The sequence below is a fragment of the Vipera ursinii genome (genome assembly GCF_947247035.1).
Source record: "Vipera ursinii genome assembly, chromosome: Z".
Classification (NCBI taxonomy): domain Eukaryota; kingdom Metazoa; phylum Chordata; class Lepidosauria; order Squamata; family Viperidae; genus Vipera; species Vipera ursinii.
In genome coordinates, this window is record NC_139517.1 from 118,366,214 (window position 1) to 118,386,482 (window position 20,269).

At 38.6% G+C, this 20,269-nt stretch overlaps 1 protein-coding gene across 2 annotated transcripts in view; it reads left to right on the forward strand.

Moving 5' to 3' along the window:
• The window catches only part of ESYT2 (extended synaptotagmin 2), a 74,794-nt gene that overhangs the window by 44,751 nt on the left and 9,774 nt on the right, over positions 1-20,269 (forward strand). Inside the window, exons 10-17 of one of the 2 annotated variants that reach the window (XM_083376710.1) lie at positions 238-320; positions 983-1,031; positions 1,785-1,874; positions 6,093-6,188; positions 15,343-15,405; positions 17,668-17,742; positions 18,428-18,514; positions 19,213-19,362. In XM_083376710.1, coding sequence (XP_083232836.1) covers positions 238-320; positions 983-1,031; positions 1,785-1,874; positions 6,093-6,188; positions 15,343-15,405; positions 17,668-17,742; positions 18,428-18,514; positions 19,213-19,362 — 693 coding nt within the window. The remainder of the gene's footprint in view (positions 1-237; positions 321-982; positions 1,032-1,784; positions 1,875-6,092; positions 6,189-15,342; positions 15,406-17,667; positions 17,743-18,427; positions 18,515-19,212; positions 19,363-20,269) is intronic. The other variant, XM_083376711.1, reaches the window with a different exon arrangement.

Below are 20,269 nucleotides of genomic sequence, written 5' to 3' on the forward strand. Positions count from 1 at the left end.
AATTAGAATAACTAACTCAATCTACCTTTACACATTTTGTAAGATAAAGATGATTAAAAACACATGTGCGCTGTCCTAGGCTCACAGAGGAAAGAGGCTTCCTAAATTTTTAATCAGATCAGAGAGAAAACATATATTTGATAGTAATCTGTTAATGTTTTTGTCTAATTTAAAAGCACTGTAATCTTAAGTCAAACACTTAATCTGAATTGGCAATCTTGTTTGTTATATTTCCAGGCCTTAGTCTATGAACATCCAGGGCAAGACTTAGAGATTGAACTTTTTGATGAAGATCCAGACAAGGATGACTTTCTAGGAAGGTAAATGGCAACCCATCTTAATAGATAAGAGTGCATGTCTTTTTTTAAATTCGAAATTCTGTCCTGCAATCCCACTATCCAGATCAGTCCATAAATGAAAGAGGAGTAAAGGTAAGCTCTAAGAGTCAGAAAGAAGCTAGCAGCAAATATATTTCCAATATATTCTATTATTACCTGGGTGTATGCAAAATTCTGTGCCTTCGAATAGTTGCTAATACTTTTGGTATAAAATTTTTTAAAAGTTACCATATGAAAAGAAAGCAAAGCAGTATTGATTGTAGTAGAAGTAGCAATTCACAGCTATAATTACTGCACACAGTTTCTTTTTTATCTTGAATATAAGTACTTTTGGCCTTTACTGCATAAGGAATGGACAACCATAAAATGGTTTATCCTTGCTTCTCTTCTCCCTCCCTCCCGACATCTTGTTCTTCTGCTTCAAAGACCTAAACTTTTCTGCAGCAGATCCTACCATCTTATTCACAGTTCTTAAAACAAGATAACCTTTATTTCATACCTCAATCACATATCCTTTTTTTTGTTCAGAATTGCCTTTTCAGTTTTTTTCTAGCATATTCACTATTTTGCTGGTACAAAATTCCAGCTTCAGGTTCTGTAGTTCAGATAATGGTCTTCTAATGCATTGCATTGTGTTTTTTTAGCCTGACAATAGACCTAATTGAAGTTGAAAAGGAACGTCACATAGATGAGGTAAATCTCTATTCAGCCTGGGGAGGACAGTGACAAGGAAGGGTACATACAATAAATCTGCAGTGCTCAATCATATATTGGATCTGTTTTGCAATTTCAGCAAAGGCTTCAGATTTCCTTGAATAGATTTTCTTAGTTTGATTATAGCATTTTGTGTTAACAAGTAGAATTGAAGACACCAGCCATAGAAGCAAAATATAAGCAGTCCTCGACTTACACCCATAAGGAGCCTGCCCATCATGATCATAAGACAATCATAATAGGGGTCAGTCATGTGACCACCTTGATTTTATTATCTTTTTTGAAGTTGTTAAATGAATCCATACTTATTGAACAAATGCTGTGGTTGTTAAGCAAACAGTGTTTTGTTATGGACATGATTTTACCAAAAACCAGAAATAAGTGCAAGTTTTTGGAAAAACAGTCATAAAATGTGGTCATATGATTGCAGGATGCTGCAGATGGCTATAAAAGTTCCTGTTAAATGTGTTTTGAGTTGTCCTAAGCCAAATAATCAAATGCTTAATTCTAAAAAGTCATTGCATATATTTTATTGTGAAACAAATTTACTATAGTTTTCTGGGTGAAATGCCTATTTGCCTATTTGATAAAATGCTTTTATTCTGTCAGCTACAATGCTTTTTCATATGAAATGTCCTTAGTTGACTTAACCCAGGAATTTGTATGTAATGTTGATAAATTTTTCAGCAAATGACTTTGGTTCTTACTACAGTTTATGGACTTTCCTTACAGTGGTTTACTTTGGACGAAGTCTCCAAAGGAAAATTGCACTTGAAACTTGAATGGCTCACATTGAAGCCTAGTGTTGAAAATCTTGACCAGGTATATTTATATATTCTTTTTCCTGCATTTGAAAAGACTGTCATTAAAATACATGTTTATATGTGTGGTTGTCCACATTCATTTAGACATGCTCTATTTCTAGAAGAACATAGAATAAAAATGAAGTTTTGTTTAGGCACAAAAATCCAAAATTCTCCTAGCAAGAGAGAAAAGGCTTCATCATGTTCCTTTTCAACCTTTGGGAAAGAAATGGTAGACTGAAGACTGCTTAGCAGAAAACAGAGCCAATGACTGTGGCAAATAAAAAGCCAGCGAGTAGGCTGGCTCTTTAATAATTCCTCTCTGGACAAGGAGAGGACTTGAGGTTGCCCACAGATGCTCCAGTCAGCTGCTCCTCATGAGGACACTGCAAATTAGCAGTTTTGGTCTATTTGGAGCTCTGGGAGATGAGAGAACAACCATCTTGCTCAAATCATATTTGGCTGCTCTGAAAGAATAGTAAATTTGTATATTTTTCTAATCACTTTAAGAAATAGTGTGTTAACTGCATTTCAGCTATTAGAAATTTTTGGTTCGACACGTTTTATAGCACCAGATGAGTTTTAACTTCAGGTTTAAGAACTAAGAAAAATATTTTTTTTGAATAAACAGCAAGAGAGTGATTAAAACTTTGATTTTAGAAAGTTACAAACGAACTAAGGATCTAGATAAGATTTTATTTTTACTTTTGAAGAACTTTGTGAGAAGGGACAAGGAAAAAATGAAATCAAATTTCTATGACATTATTTGAAGAAACTAAAGATTATACCATCAGGTATACTACTGAGGGCAAGAATTGCTCAGAAGAAATGGAGTAGCCTTCATAGTCAATAAAAGAGTAGGAAAAGCAATACTGGGATACAATCCCCCAAATGACAGAATGATCTCAGTTCGAATCCAAGGCAAACCATTCAGTATCACAGTAGTCCAGGTCTATGCCCCAACCACCGGTGCTGAAGAGGATGAAATTGACCAGTTCTATGAAGCCCTACAGCACTTTATAGAACTAACACCAAAAAATGATGTCCTTATCATCATGGGGGATTGGAATGCTAAAGTAGGAAGCCAAAAGATAACCGGAATAACAGGCAAGTTTGGCCTTGGAGTACAAAATGAAGCAGGGCACAGGCTGATAGAATTTTGTCAAGAGAATACGATGGTCATAGCAAACACTCTTTCCCAACAACCCAATAGACGGTTCTATACATGGACATCACCAGACGGTCAACACAGAAATCAGATTGACTGTGCTCTGCAGCCAAAGATGGAGAAGCTCTATACAGTCAGTAAAAACAAGACCAGGAGCTGACTGTGGCTCAGACCATGAGCTTCTCGTTGCAAAATTTAGAAAGCAGGGGAAAGCGCTAGGCCGCTCAGGGGAAAGCAGGGGAAAGCGCTAGGCCGCTCAGGTATCAACTAAATCATATTCCTGACGAATATACAGTAGAGGTGACATATAGATTTAAGGAATTAGATCTGATAGACAGAGTGCCTGAAGAACTATGGACAGAGGTTTGCAACATTGTACAAGAAGTAGCAATTGAAACCATCCCAAAGAAAAAGAAATGCAAGAAAGCAAAATGGCTGTCTGAGGAAGCTTTGCAAATAGCTGAGGAGGGAAGCGAAAGGCAAGGGAGAAAAAGAAAGATACACCCAATTGAATGCAGAATTCCAGAGAATAGCTAGAAGAGATAAGAATGCCTTCTTAAATGAACAGTGCAAAGAAATAGAAGAAAACAATAGAATAGGGAGGACTAGAGATCTCTTCAAGAAAATTGGAGAGATGAAGGGAACATTTCATGCCAAAATGGGCATGATAAAGGACCAAAACGTCAGGGACCTAACAGAGGCAGAAGAGATTAAGAAGAGGTGGCAAAATTACACAGAGGAACTATACAAGAATGAGCTTAATGTCCCAGATAACCATGATGAGGTGGTCCCTGACCTCGAGCCAGACATCCTAGAATATGAAGTGAAATGGGCCTTAGGAAAGCTGAGCAACAACAAAGCTAGTGGAGGTGACAGTATTCCAGCTGAGCTATTCAAAATCTTAAAAGACAATGCAGTAAAAGTGTTACATTCAATTTGCCAGCAAATTTGGAAAACTAAAGAGTGGCCACAGGATTGGAAAAGATCAGTTTACATTCCAATTCCAAAGAAAGGCAGTGCCAAAGAATGTTCAAACTATCGCACCATTGCATTCATTTAAGTTATGCTTAAAATCCTACAAGGTAGACTCCAGCAATATGTGGATCGAGAACTACCAGAAGTACAGGCAGGATTTCGAAGAGGCAGAGGAACTAGAGATCAAATTGCCAACATATGCTGGATCATAGAGAAAGCTAGGGAGTTCCAGAAAAACATCTACTTCTGCCTCATTGACTGTACTAAAGCCTTTGATTGTGTGGATCATAACAAACTGGCAAGTTCTTAAAGAGATGGGAGTAGCACACCATCTTATTTTTTTCTTGAGAAACCTATATGCGGGTCAAGAAGAAATAGTGAGAACTGGACACGGAACCACTGATTGGTTCAAAATTGGGAAAGGAGTCCGGCAAGGCTGTATACTGTCACCCTGCCTGTTTAACTTATATGCAGAGCACATCATGAGAGGCAGGGCTAGATGAATTAAAAGTTGGAATTAAGATTCCCAAGAGAAATACCAACAACCTAAGATATGCAGATGATACCACTAATGGCCGAAAGTGAAGAGGAACTAAAGAGCCTCTTGTTGCGAGTGAAGAAGAAGAGTGCAAAAGTTGGGTTGAAACCAAACATTAAGAGAACCAAGATCATGGCATCCAGGCCTCTCAATTCCTGGCAAATAGATGGGGAAGAAATGGTGGTAGTGACAGATTTTATTTTCCTAGACTCCAAGATCACCGCAGATGGGGACTGCAGCCAAGAAATTAAAAGACGCTTGCTCCTGGGGAGGAAAGCCATGGCAAACCTAGACAGCACAGTAAAAAGCAGAGACATCACCCTGCCAACAAAAGTGCGTATAGTCAAGTCTATGGTCTTCCCAGTTGCAATGTATGGCTGTGAAAGTTGGACCATAAGAAAGGCTGAGCGCCAAAGAATTGAAGCCTTTGAACTATGGTGCTGGAGAAGACTCCTGCAAGTCCCGTGGACTGCAAGGCGGTCAAACCGGTCAGTCCTACAGAAGATCAACCCTGAGTGCTCTTTAGAAGGCCAGATCCTAAAGCTAAAACTTAAATACTTTGGCCACCTAATGAGAAGAAAGGACTCACTGGAGAAGAGCCTAATGCTGGGAAAGGTTGAGGGCAAGAGAAGAAAGGGACGACAGAGAATGAGGTGGCTTGATGGAGTCACTGAAGCAGTAGGCATGAGCCTAAATGGACTCCAGAAGATGGTAGAGGACAGGAAGGCCTGGAGGAACATTGTCCATGGGGTTGCAATGGGTTGGACACGACTTTGCAACTAACAACAACAAAGATTAAAATTATAAGAAGTAAAAGGAAAGAATATGAAGTTGATTTTTTTGATCAAGACTAAAATAGTTGTTATCTCTAGTAGCCCTTAGTGGAGTTTTGCTACCAACACTAGTAAAATAATAGCGTTTTATAGATTTGTTTATAGACAAAAAATGGGATATGGGAAGTAGATGTTATTTGCTGTATTTTAGGAGAAGGTGGTATGTTACTAAAATTGCATATACGTACTTCTAATGAAGATGGGAATTACTTCTTTATATTTTTTTTCTTTTGCTTTACTATATTATTTTTTTCTATTTTCCTTTTTTTCTGTTTTACATCTATTCTTTCTTTTTATTCTTCTATTAGTTTTTACTGTGGTAATTGTCTTTATAATAAAATTATTATATATAGAAATGAAATATTGCTTTTCATATCATTTGTCATATGCCAAACAGTTAATACAGAAAAAATTACATAGAATTTTAGAAATAGCAATTAACAGCAAGAATAATGCAGTGAAAACATTCCCATGTTGCGGAATTTCTTTTCAGATAAGGAATTTTTATTCAAATCTAGTTTGGTTATGTCTGGAAAAAGTTAAAGCATTTTACTTTAGGATAACTGTTAGCTCTTGTTCTTTGATATATAAGATATAGTAATACAATTTTAAATTATTATGTGTGATTATACTTTATTTTCTAGTTTGCATTTTTTAAGTTGCTTTCTTTTTAGTTAAAGATGAAGCACAAAACTAAAGTTTTTAATACTTTTATGATTTTAGGTGCTAAAAAGCATAAGAGCTGATAAAGATCAAGCCAACGATGGGCTTTCTTCAGCATTGCTTATTCTTTATTTGGATTCAGCAAGAAATCTGCCAGTAAGTTTTGGGTGATAATGAAGCTTCTCTTGAGTGATTCTTAATTTTCTTCGGTCACACATTGCTTACTACTGTGCCACTTTGCCTCACTAATCACTTTATGTTTTAATTACTTTTCCTCATGCATTCCATAACATTTTCTATGATAAACATACCTTGCGGCTGAATTTATTTTGCAGAATCAGTAATCTAATCACGTTTATACAACAATGCCATTTTAATTTACAATAAATTAACAGCTTTTATTAATAGATAATCTTATAAAAGAATTTTTGTGGACACTTGTGATAGTTAAAATAGATAGTTGGTCAATTCCACCTTCAAATGAAGGAAGACGCTTTTAAATCTAAAACTATGGTGCTGTAGGACATATCTGTGCATACTTGCATTCAAATTGCTATTGCTAAGCACATTGGTTTGTGCTTAAATTGTAAGCCGCCCTGAGTCTTCGGAGAAGGGCGGGATATAAATGGGATTAAAATAAATAAATAAATAAAATGGTGCTTTTCCTTCTATGAATGGAATCTCATTTAAGATAAGGACTTATTGTGCTTTTGTTGTAGGAAATCAATAGAGATAACCTAAAACCAGCTTCTAATGTGAATTGCTAATGAAAATGACTTTTTTTCTGTTCTAGGCTATTTTTCATATACATAAATGTTTGAGCAGGGTTGGTGTGAATACTTTCCCACATATGCTTGCAAGCTTATAATTAAAAGATCTGTTTACTGTCCCCAAATAGCAGTTCCCAGAATAGCTGTGGAAACACCTTTCACTTTGTAAAAATAAAATGTGCCCACACACACTGCTCTGATTGTACAGATTTTTCATTTCTGTACAGAGAGAGAACCCAAATATGTATAATTGGAGTGCTTCGTGGAAAATTCCATAGATTTAAACTCTAAACCATGGCATGTTTTTTTAAATACTTTTAATATTTGTAGTAAAGCATATATTTGTCTTCTTCATCTAGCCTTTAGGAAGGGAACTCCTAATAAGGTTTACTAATGTGATTTGAAAATAAAATATTAGACAAGTATCAATGGTCATTATGAGGTTTTCTAATTATGTTTTTGCCATTTCAAAAACAGAATTCCTCCTGAACATTAGGTACAGTTGGTAACAATGATAATGTTGTATATATAGGAAGTTGATTGGTAATATTTTTAAAAACTTGTTCTGGTAAAACATTTCTATTCTATTCTTTGATAAAAAAAAACCAACAGTGAATAATCATATACAGGTAGTCCATGACAATGATTTGTTTAGTAACTGTTCAAAGTTACATTGGCACTGAAGAACCGTTGCAGCATTGTGTGTGTTAATGTGATCAAGATTTGGATGCTTAATAACGCATTTATTTATGACCGCTGCAGTGTCCAGGAGTCATGTGATCACTTTTTCAGATCTTCTGACAAGTAAAGACAATGGGGAAGCCAGATTCACTGAACTGCTGTATTACTAACTTAACAACTGCAGTGAGTGAGACAAAACTCACTTAACAACTATCTTGCTTAGTAACGGAAATTGTGGGCTCAATTGTAGTCATAAGATGAGGACTAACTGTACAGAATTTAGACAAATCTTTCCAAACTAGATAAGTTACTAAAAAAATATAAAAATTATTGAAAGTAATACTCCTAAAATGGGATTCCTTTTCCATTTTTTATTTATTGGAGGATCTTATTCAAGACTGGAATAAATTAATCCCAATCCTCCAAGAAATTATATCCTTGTTTTAGATCTCTTGTGGCCTCTAAGCCAAAAAAAAGGTTATCAGAGTCATGGATCAGTGCTAAACAATGAAGTGGCAACTCTTGATTGCCTGGGATTAATCTCCCAATTAACAAAAAGTCCTTTGGAAGAATGTGTTGCAATCATTACTATGCCAGTAAAAATGTTGGTATATCCTTGTCAAGACTTGTGATCTGAGGGCACCAGAGCATTTCTGTAGTACATGAGGCAAAATCTTGGATTTGTTATTGTGTTTGTGTTATAATTTTATTTTCATTTTATGTCCTGGAACTCTTGGAATAGAATACTTTTTAGTTTGTTTGTTTTTTTAAAAAAAAATCAAGAAACAATGTGTAACAATGGGTCTCATTGCATCATAATCATCTGATTGTATAACATTAACATTTCCTTAAAAGAAATAAAGCTTTTTCCCTTTGTGCAGAACAGCTACCAATTAAGGTTAGAGCACAACTTCTATATGTTCAGAAAATCTTGTGGTTTTTTTTTTTCATTTACAATGGTAGCAAACTTATTGATATCTGGTATAAAATGTGGTGCATGAGTACAGTCAAAAAAGCTATTATTGAAAGGTATGATTTTGTTGTAGAAGTGGTATTTATAGCTAAAATGCACCTAATTGCAGGAGAGAGAAAAAATTGCCTGGAAATGTTGATAAAGCTAGATCAATAATGGAAAAAAGCGCTATTGGCTTATTTTTTCTTCATATAATTTTCAGTACTTCAGTTTTCTGTATCTGTGCTAATGGTAAAGCTGATTGAGCCCTCAGGCTACCAGAATCCCATGACTTTCTGCTTTCTCCTTCCGTTTGCATTTTCCTAAAGAGTATCTACGAGGGAAAATTTGGGTGTGGATACTTAAAAGAGAGGAGAGCATCGGGACTAGTCTTTTGTGAAAATACTACCTCAGTCTATAGAGAACTATTTGTGAGTTCTTCAGGTTTACATGTTCGTTTTAAAAAATAACCCTTTTTTTAACCTTGGTGTTTATGTACCCACTTTGCCCTAACATTGGAATGGAGGAGCATGCAGTACTTCGTTTTTTTAAATGCATGATTTTAGACGTTTGTATTGTTTTGGCTACATTTTCAGTGGTGTAATTAGTTTAGCTTGTCAGCTAAATTTGCTAATTTTTTCAGAGACTAGCATGTTCAGAGACTAGCACTTGAAGAAATGTGACGCTTGCAGAGAAATGAAATGGTCATGAACTGTAAAAATCAATATACTTTGTAATTGTTTTGGAAAGTGCAAGTTTTGTGTGTGGCATATGTAAGGGCCCAGAAGGTCTTTAATTTGGTTCAAGTTGCATAATGAAAATTGGAATAATATGTGTTACAAAAAAATTATACCTTGTGCAGCCTTTTGTCATTAACATATGGGTCCATAACATAACTGTTTCCGTCCAAGCACACTGAAATAGATTTTGCTGAAAGATATTGCTTAGTGCAAAGACAGCTAGTAAACTCCAGTCAAGTAGAAATGTGAAAGAGTTACAAAAATAAAATAAAATAAATTGGGGGTGGTGGGGGTGGTGAATTCATATTGCAAAATCATTTCAAGTTTGCAAACCACCAATGTTTTGTGGCGTCTCACTTGGGTTTACTTTGAGAATCTTGATTGTCTTGTTTCTGAAATCAGACTAAAAACAGGCCTGGTTATGTGTTTGAATCCAAGTTGGAAAGATTCAAATGTAATACTGAAACAACATGTCAGAATTAAATTTTCATATAATTTTGCTATGTCCTTAAACTCTGATTTCAGTGCATCGTTAAAACTGCCAGCTCTATTAAGGCAATTGAAATGATGTGTTACAGAAGTGAAAGTTGATCAGAAAAAGAAGCTCTTTAATAGCAACTTGACCCAAATTAAACTTCACCTTGTTTTTTTTTCTTTGTGGAACTGGAACTGTTCCTTCTCTTTTTATAGCTTAAAGATTCCTTAATAAGCATTATGGAATTTGCATGACAGTGACATGCAAGCCGCAAACACCTCTGTCATCTGTTATTTTTACTTTGATACTGTTGGCTCCTCTTCATCAAAAGCAGTTATGGTGTTCATCCTAAACTGAGAAGAATTTTTTTAAAAAATACAGTGTGAGGCAAAATTTCATGGCAGTCTTGAATGCATTTGTTATGTGTGTGAATCTCTCCAAAGAAAGTACTGTAGCAAGAACCATTAGGCGATGTATATTAAATGCTAAGAAACTACATGGGAAAAAAGTAAGAGAAGACTTTTTCCAGTCTAGGCAAATATACATTCAGCATAAAACTACTACTAGCCCAAAGCTTTTAGAAGCATAGAGAAGGGGCACTTTTTCTAAAAGTACATCATGCTGCATCAAGTTGTTATTACACTTAAGTAGACAGCCGAACAGAGGATATAAAGAGCACAGCCAAGACAAATTTAGAGAAGAATATAGGAAGTCCTCGAGTTATGACCATAATGAAACCTGCCTACCATGGTTGTAACTTGTGACAGTCATAAAATGGATCATTCATGTGACTGGCCCAATTTTACATACATACATACATACATACATACATACATGTGAAGGTTGTTAAATAAACACTATAGTCATTAAGCAAATCAATTAATCAACGTAAAATGCAGCCAAATGACTGCAGGACACTGCAGACAGCCATAAATGCAACTCTATTGCTGAGTGTCCAAAATGCGGCCATGAGACTGTACAGTAGAGGGGGCTAATCAATGGAACTTTGAATCTGGATCATAAGTCCTCTCCACCACCACCAGCTCTGTCAAAACTTTGGTTGCTAAGCAAGTATTTTTGAGTCAAGAATTATATACAGTATTATACTACACACACACACACACACAGAGAGAGAGAGAGAGAGAGAGAGAGAGAGAGAGAGATAGATTCACACAGTACAGTACAGTACTTGTATACAGTACCTTTTAAAAAATAAGTATCCATAAATTCATGATACTACCTTTTTTTCCTGCCCATCTGACCCCAATGCAAAAGTGCCAGCCTTTAGTTCATCTTTATAGCAATAATGTTCTCAAATACCGTATATACTCGAGTATAAGCCGAGACCCCTAATTTTACCCCCCAAAACTGGAAAAAGTTATTGACTCGAGTATAAGCCGAGGCTGGGAAATGCAGCAGCTGGAGGCTGGATCCACCGAAAGACGTCTCTGCTGAGATGAGAGAACGGGGTGGCAAGCCGCCAAGAGAATGGGGCAGTGGAGTGCTCCGCCGAGAGAATGGGGCGGCTTGCTGTTCTCTCGGTGCAGCACGGCAGAGGCTGGATCTCGCGAAAGAAGTCTCTGCTGAGCGAGAGAATGAGGCGTCTCAGCGCCCATTTTCTCGGCGAAGACTTCTTTCGGGGGATGCAGCTTCTGCCGCCCCTTTCTCTCAGCTGCCCAGTGGAACAGCTTGCCACCAGAAATCAAGAGTGCTCCATCACTGGAGGTTTTTAAGAAGAGACTGGACATTCACCTGTCTGAGATGGTATCGGTCAGTGGTGGCGAAACTTTTAGAGACCGAGTGCCCAAACCGCAAGCCAAAACCCACTTGTTTATCACAAAGTGCCAAGGCAGCATCGGCATTCTGGTGCCCTCGGGGGAGGGGACACGGAGGCGCCTCTGAGTGCCGCCTCTGGCACGAAAAAAAAGGGGGAACAAAAAATGGGCCACCGTACCGCAAGGCACAAAAACGCCAACTGCCGCTCCACAAGGTGCAGATACAAGGCACCACACCACGTGAGAACGGGGCTGGGCTAGTGAGTATCACGCAGGCACTAGCCCCGCCCCCTTTGCAGCATGTGCCTGCTCGTGGCCCCATGCGCGCATGCACGCATGTAAAATGCTTCCCCCTCCCTTTTCTTCCAGTCCACCAACCGACAAGGACCTGCTGCTGGCAGCGGTGGTGGCGCACGTGCCAACAGAGAAGGCTCTGAGTGCCACCTCTGGCAGGCGTGCCATAGGTTCACCACCACTGTTATAGGTCCTCCTGCTTGAGCAAGGGGCTGGACTAGAAGACCTCCAAGGTCCCTTCCAGCTCTATTCTATTCTATTCTATTCTATTCTATTCTATTCTATTCTATTCTATTCTATTCTATTCTATTCTATTCTATTCTTATTACCATTCTCTATCCTATCCTATCCTATCCTATTCTATTCTATTCTGTTCTGTTCTGTTCTGTTCTACGTTCTGTTCCATTCCATTCCATATTTTCTATTCCATTCTGTTCCACTGTCAGAGCCCATCGGAGGCCCTATTTTGTCCTTGAGCACTCGTGAGCTCATCAAGAACAGAAGGTAACCGTGGGGGGAAAGGCAGGGCAAGATCTGCAAGATCCCCATTTGCATTTGACTTTGCCATCCCATCTGGTTCGAGATAACACACCACACACACACACACACACACACACACACACACAGAGAGAGAGAGAGAGAGACGCACACCTCAGCAAAAAAGAAAGAAAGAAAAAGAAGTAGTAGAAGAGGCAGAGAGCCCCTGTGGGTAGGAGTGAGGATGGGGAGAAGCGGCAAGAAGACCGGGTGGGGTGGAGTGGGTTAATCACTAAACCTTCCAGTGTTTAACCAAAGCAGCTTTTGCATTTGTCAAGCTCTGCTAGCAGGGCACTGGACAGGCCTGGCGGAGCTGCTGAAGGTGAACAGGAAAAGATGAGTCTTCGCCGAGAAAATCTCAGCGCCCATTTTCTCGGCAAAGACTTCTTTCGGGGGATGCAGCTTCTGCCGCCCCTTTCTCTCAGCTGCCCAGCTGAGAGAAGGGGGTGACAGAGGCTGGATCCCCCGAAACAAGTCTCCGCTGAGACGAGAGAACGAGGCGTTGGAGCGCTCCGCGAAGTATGGGGCGGGGAAGCTTGCCGCCCATTCTCTCAGCGGCGAAGACTTCTTTCGGGGGATCCAGCCTCTGTCGGTCCCTTCTCTCAGCTGCCCGGGCAGCTGAGAGAAAGGGGCGGCAGAAGCTGCATCCCCCGAAAGAAGTCTTCGCCGAGAAAATCTCAGCGCCCATTTTCTCGCCGAAGACTTCTTTCGGGGGATGCAGCTTCTGCCGCCCCTTTCTCTCAGCTGCCCAGAGAAACAAGTCTCCGCTGAGACGAGAGAACGAGGCGTTGGAGCGCTCTGCAAAGTATGGGCCGGGGAAGCTTGCCGCCCATTCTCTCAGCGGCGAAGACTTCTTTCGGGGGATCCAGCCTCTGTCGCCCCCTTCTCTCAGCTGCCCAGCTGAGAGAAGGGGGTGACAGAGGCTGGATCCCCCGAAACAAGTCTCCGCTGAGACAAGAGAACGAGGCGTTGGAGCGCTCCGCGAAGTATGGGCCGGGGAAGCTTGCCGCCCATTCTCTCAGCGGCGAAGACTTCTTTCGGGGGATCCAGCCTCTGTCGCCCCCTTCTCTCAGCTGCCCAGCTGAGAGAAGGGGGTGACAGAGGCTGGATCCCCCGAAACAAGTCTCCGCTGAGACAAGAGAACGAGGCGTTGGAGTGCTCCGCGAAGTATGGGCCGGGGAAGCTTGCTGCCCATTCTCTCAGCGGCGAAGACTTCTTTCGGGGGATCCAGCCTCTGTCGCCCCCTTCTCTCAGCTGCCCAGCTGAGAGAAGGGGGTGACAGAGGCTGGATCCCCCGAAACAAGTCTCCGCAGAGACGAGAGAATGAGGCGTTGGAGCGCTCCGCGAAGTATGGGACGGGGAAGCTTGCCGCCCATTCTCTCAGCGGCGAAGACTTCTTTTGGGGGATCCAGCCTCTGTCGCCCCCTTCTCTCAGCTGCCCAGCTGAGAGAAGGGGGTGACAGGCTGGATCCCCCAAAACAAGTCTCCGCTGAGACGAGAGAACGAGGCGTTGGAGCGCTCCGCGAAGTATGGGGCGGGGAAGCTTGCCGCCCATTCTCTCAGTGGCGAAGACTTCTTTCGGGGGATCCAGCCTCTGTCACCCCCTTCTCTCAGCTGCCCAGCTGAGAGAAGGGGGTGACAGAGGCTGGATCCCCCGAAACAAGTCTCCGCTGAGACGAGAGAACGAGGCGTTGGAGCGCTCCGCGAAGTATGGGGCGGGGAAGCTTGCTGCCCATTCTCTCAGCGGCGAAGACTTCTTTCGGGGGATGCAGCCTCTGCCGCCCCCTTCTCTCAGCTGCCCAGCTGAGAGAAGGGGGTGACAGAGGCTGCATCCCCCGAAAGAAGTCTTTGCCGAGAAAATGGGTGGCAAGCTTCCACCGCCCCATTCTCTCAGCGGAGGCTTGCAGAGGTGGCGGCGGAGCTGCGCGCGCAGCTGTCCAAACAGCCGCAGCCCATTTGGAGAGCTGCTGCCTTCGTCCATGTTTGATGAAAGCAGCAGCTCTCCAAACTGGGGGGTGGAAGTTCTTTTTTTTTGTTCACTGGAGTATAAGCCGAAGTGGATTTTTCAGCCCAAAAAGTGGGCTGAAAAATTCGGCTTATACTCAAGTATATACGGTAAATAGCCTGCACAAGATTTCTTGAGGTAAATATTGGATAGGAGCTTTATTTGGAAGCGTGCTTACTGCCAAGAAGACAAGCAGAAATTTTGATTCAGATTTCTAATCTAAATCTAAAAAAGATAGAGAGAACTTACGTGATTAAACGGAGTGAAACAATCTAGAAGTAAATTCATCCTTAGTTAAAAAGCTTAGTGGTCAACAACTCTTCAGTTCATCAGACATAACTTTTTGTCAATTTTTGATATAATTTTTCAACCTAATGATGTATAATATTGAGACATACATACAAGATTTTATAATATTTTTTCCCATTGAAAACAAGACTCACTGCAGACAACCTTTAAACAGTTATTCCGGAGGACAGAGAATTCCACCTCCTTTTCCTGTTCTCAGTTAGCTAGCATGCTTTGTCTAGCAATTTAGCTTCCATTCCATTTTTAAAAGTGGGATTTAACTGTATGTTCCATCTCAGAAATTTTGGGACAAAATGAAACCTTAGAATTCCTCTCCTTCTCTCTCCCTCTTTTTAAGAATTCCTAATTTGTGAAATCAGTTTGGTAGTGCTGTAGTTATAATTCATTATAGTTTGCCTGCTTTACAGTTTTTCTAAAATAAAATTAGAAATTGTTAATGAAAATTATCAGCTTGTTAGATCTATTCTACTTTTTGTATCCATATAATCAAATCAAATGCGTTAGAGAATTGTAGAAAAAAAAGGTACAGCAAATAGAAGAATTTTAGCCTGACTGGAAAAAGTCAGTGAAATAATTGTAATTTAAAATGGAATAAGTAAAAAAGGATGTATCAAGTTATTTTTTAGAAATAACAAAATGTTCAAGCATTTTTCTCTTTCTTCTGAGAACGTTTGTTTTGTCTGCCGTTGTTGTCCTGTCCTTAACCAATTGGAACTACTTTGTTGCATGTCATATTAACCCTCCGTATGTTCATTTTCTTCTGGTTTAAAAGCATAATCCATTAGATTATAATCCAGAAGCCTTGAAGAAGTCTGCTGTTCAGAAAGTCTTAAAGGTAAAAGTGATACAATTTTCCATTTAAAATCACACAATTAAATGAAGACTCTGGGCTGCCAGTTTGGTCTAATGGTGAAGGTATCAAACTCAAAACAAGAGTCTGTGAGTTAGGCATGAGAGCCGTCTGGGTGACTTTGGGTCAATCACCACAAGACTTGAATTCTAGGCATGAAAGCTGACTGTGACCAATCACTCACTCTCAGCTCAACTCATCTCACAGTGTTGTTATGGGGAAAATAGGAGAAGGAAAAAGGATTAGATTACATTTGCCACATATAAAAATTACAAAGGCAGTCTTTAAAAAATAGAAAATATCCTTAGGTATTTTAAATTCCAGGAGACATGGGCTTAGTGTCACAAAGTTAGTTCAGAACACAATAGCATTAATTTGTCTGTGAGTAGAAGGCATATCCCATCAGTGGTTGCATTACATAAATTATAGAAACAATCTTTAATTTCAATAAGCAATTATTTTTAAAAAGTTGGCACTAGAGAGCCATCTGTATTATTACTATTAAACAAATTATTTAATTCTTCTAAAATATTACTGAATGTCCAAAACATTTTCAAAAGCATGCTTTTATTAAACCTGTTGATGCTTTTTTTTTAATCTAGAGAATTTCCAAGTTCCTTGATCCCTTTTTAATACATTTGCAGAACTTGGAATATAAGTGCATATTGGCAATGAAAATCTTCATAACAAAACTAAAATAAGGGCCACTAAGTCATCATGAAACAAAAAACCTTTGTAAGTTTATTAATTCCATCTCTTTTGATCCAAGATCACCACTGTAGATACAGGCATGGAATTAATAAGACGAATTGCCAGTAGAAAACTAAATTTAGTCGTGCCACTAATGTGGAAAGTAGGAGCAGTACTTTTTTTTGAAGATGCTGACAGCACAGAATAATTAGTTTATAAATTGTGCAGATGCACAACTCAGTATTGCTGATTGAACTGAAAGGCTAGCTGTAAGGAGATATATAGACAGTATATATCTGTTTCTCCTTACCTTAATTGGTACCATATATAAAAAATGAATGTGGCTCCCTGTTTCCTGAGGCAATAAGTAAGACTTAAATCTTACTTCGGCTACTGTTAGAAACAAGTTCTGCTTATATTAAAGAGGTAGTGCATTATATTGTGAGAGACATTTTGCCTATCGATCAGTTTTGCTGTTCAGTAATAAATAAATTGAGTTTTAGTTAAGCATGTGGAAAACCAGAAATTGATAAATTTAAGAAAAAAATAAGAAGAAATGACTATCTGAACAAGTCATTATCTGAACAGGCCAAACATTCAATAAACAATACATTTTACCAAATAAAGGCATGATTGAGATACTCCTGCGTACATATTCAAAAATATGTAATATAACAGAGGATGATATTGGTGAAGGTCCCAATGGCTCATATTTTGCCCTTGATGATAATTTTCAATAAATGTAACTAATCTGGGAGAAAATTTGAATGAATTTTCTGTCAATTTAAAAATCTCAGTGAGAAATAATTACAAGCAGATTGATAGGGAAATTAAACTAAATATGTGCTACCCTTTAAAAATTCAAAACAACATGTCTTGAGATGAGAATACCCATATCTTTAGCCTGCAATGTTTGTCTTAACATTGTTTTAATGATGTTACTTTTTTTGAGTTCCAGTTTAAATCAATTATTAATAATTTAATTAATGTATTAACAGCATTGATAGATGCTTCAGATTAACTTCTGTTACTCCTTCTTTAACAAAAAATGTTTATGTGAGAAATTAGTAGGGAACCTGTTAACAGACATTCATAATCTGAGTTCTTTAAAATTACTTTTCGAGTTCGAGTAAGAAAACTGGGTAAAACTATATTAGAAACCCTAGCATATCATCTCTTTTGTTACCCTCCAAATGATGTATGTTTCTGACATTCTGCTTAATCATTCCGCATATATAAGATTAGCTTTCTAAGCTTGCGTTTTCCCCATATTCCCCCTTTTGCTTGCTGACCGCAACATTCATTCATTTTTTCTAATGTTACTTCATTAATTTGGGAGGGGGGATGAAATGCTTATTTAAGGATGAAAGGTGGAGCACCTTAAACCAATTTATTAAAAAAACACAATACTTGTAAAGAAGTTGGACGCTTCAGTGATTTCTGTGTACAAATCTTTCAAGGTAAGTTATGTGATTCCTATATCATATATGTTTGTGACACAGAATGTGGATAGAGAGAAGATAAGAGTAATAGAATTGTTATTTTCTGCATTTTCAGTCAGGGAAGAAAATGAACAGTAACCCAAATCCTCTTGTCTTAATGACAGTTGGACATAACGCACAAGAAAGCAAAGTAAGTCTCAACCCCTTCTGTCCTTTTCTGTAAAGCAATACAGTTCACACCATCCTATTTTGGGGGGGGGTTGTGTATACAGGATCACATGTCCATCTGTAAGAGTAACATTTCCTTTCAAAACTAATGGAACCCCCCACTCTCACCCCCAAGCAATTTGCAGGCACTTGGATCTGAATTAGAATTGGTGTGGAAGGAGTGGGTGTCATGGTTTTACTCAAAGGGACATTCTGCTGTGAGTTTCTTTGGATAAGAAGTACTGTACTTGTAAGCTGCTTTAAGAAGACAATATCCTTCACATAACACCCCCCCCTACAAATCATATTTCTGATCTGAATTGGGAGTACAGGTGAAATGAACGGTTAAAAGAACTCTGTTGCCCATACCAGAAATCTAATCTGGATGAAAATTCCTATATCTGTAATTTGCATTGAGGGACAAAGCCCATTGGAGGGTGTGAGGTACAGACTTCCAATCCAAATCACTTCAGTGTCTGTATATATTTATATGCATGTGTATGTTGAATACCTAGCTCTGTGATTTCCATTGTTGTCCAGTGCCCTTAGTATATTACCCAAGGACATGCAGTCCTTGCAGCAAAGGGAGAAGAATATCTCTGTGTCTGGGTAAGTAGGCTTTGGTTTTTTTGCCATATATTTTAATAAAGAATCTTGCCTTTGAATAGATCCGCTATAAGACCAACGAACCTGTTTGGGAAGAGCATTTCACTTTTTTTGTTCATAATCCTCGACGACAAGAACTAGAAGTTGAGGTAGGTCTAGCTATTTGCTTGATATGAGATATCTATTGAGGTTGGAATGCCAGAATGGCTACAGCAGGGGTCTTCAAACCTGGCCCTTTTATGATTTGTGGACTTCAACTCCAAGAATTCCTCAGCCAGGCACACAAGTCATAAAAGGGCCAAGTTTGAAGACCCCTGGGCTACAGCATTGGGAGCATTGCAGCAAAAAATGTTTTACTGTCAAAATTTGTAAATGTTTTGCTGAATAGATAAGGGATCTATTCTTGGAAATAGTTGTGGTTCTGCCTATACGGAATCATTTGCTTAACAAATTTGAGATATGAGATTAGAAATTTTTTAAATTCTTTTGGTAATATATATATAATATAGTGTAAAACTTACTTTATACTAAATATAGCATAAATGTCATATCAAATTTGGCTTTCTCTAGTGCTGGATTTGAGTGCAATAGACTAAATTCAGTTTACAGGAAACTGCTTAATTATTGATACATGTGTTGTTATTGAATTATTTTTAAATACTTTTTCTTTTCTTTATTAGAAAAAGCCAGTGTGCCTAATACCTTTTTGCATGAGTTCATTCTAAGCTGATTAAGTTTATTAATGGGTCAAGGATCAGGTTAATTGAATAAAATTAACAATCAAAAAATTGTTAACTTTTTTTAAAGTTTCACTTAAATGTAATAATTCTTTTTCCTTCTTCTATAGGTCAAGGATGAGCAACACCAGTGCTCCTTGGGGAATTTTAAGCTTCCTCTTAACCAACTCCTTGCAAGTGAAGATCTAACTATGCATCAGAGATTTCATCTTAACAATTCTGGTCCAAACAGCACTGTATACATGAAGATGGCACTCAGGGTATGTTAATTTTCCTAAAACGTATTTAAAATTAAGCATGTAAGAATTGTGGCAATGGTGTGATATGCAAATTATATTAGAAGAAAGAAAGTTGGGAAAAGGTTTTAAAAGGTGTGGTTGCTTGGGAATGAGAAGTTGTAAACTTACTTAACTGAAGTTCTTGAGACCAGAGCTGCAGACCGTGGTGAAAGTGTCAATATATCCCATAAAGTAATATTGTCTGCATTTTAATGATGGAGCATAATGTTTTGCATGCAAGAGTTCAGTCAGCGCCATGTTTCATTTTTGCTGCCCAAATGCAAAAGTAATTAAGATTTCTGTTAAAGCTTTGGAGAGTTCTTTCCCATCACATTAAGAAGAAATGCCCAGAGATCTAATTTTAATGTGAAAGAATTCCTTTTTTTATACCTGCTTAATCTATAGGAAAGTCCACAGTTAGAATGAGTAAAAGCAACTATAATGCTCCTTATGTCAAGATATAGCTCCCTTTAAAATGGCAAAATTAAGAGTTTAAAACGACACACAGTGCATCATGATTATGTATCTTTACAACAGATAATAAATAAGGATATTTTCTGATGAATTAATAGCAATAGCAGTAGCAATAGCATTTAGGCTTATATACTGCCCCATAGCACTTTACAGCACTCTTTGGGTGATTTACAATGTAAGCATTATTTGTATATTGCCCCCTACAATCTGGGTCCTCATTTTGCTGACCTCAGAAGGATAGAAGGCTGAGTCAACTTTGAGTCCTGTCAGGATTGAACTCCTGGCTGTGGGTAGAGTTGGCCTGGAATACTACACTTTAACCTCTTACCACCAGGACTCTTTTCATATATAACATCATATCCACCAGGAAAGGGCAACCTGGTTGTCTCCCAAGTTATTTTGGATTACTCTTCTA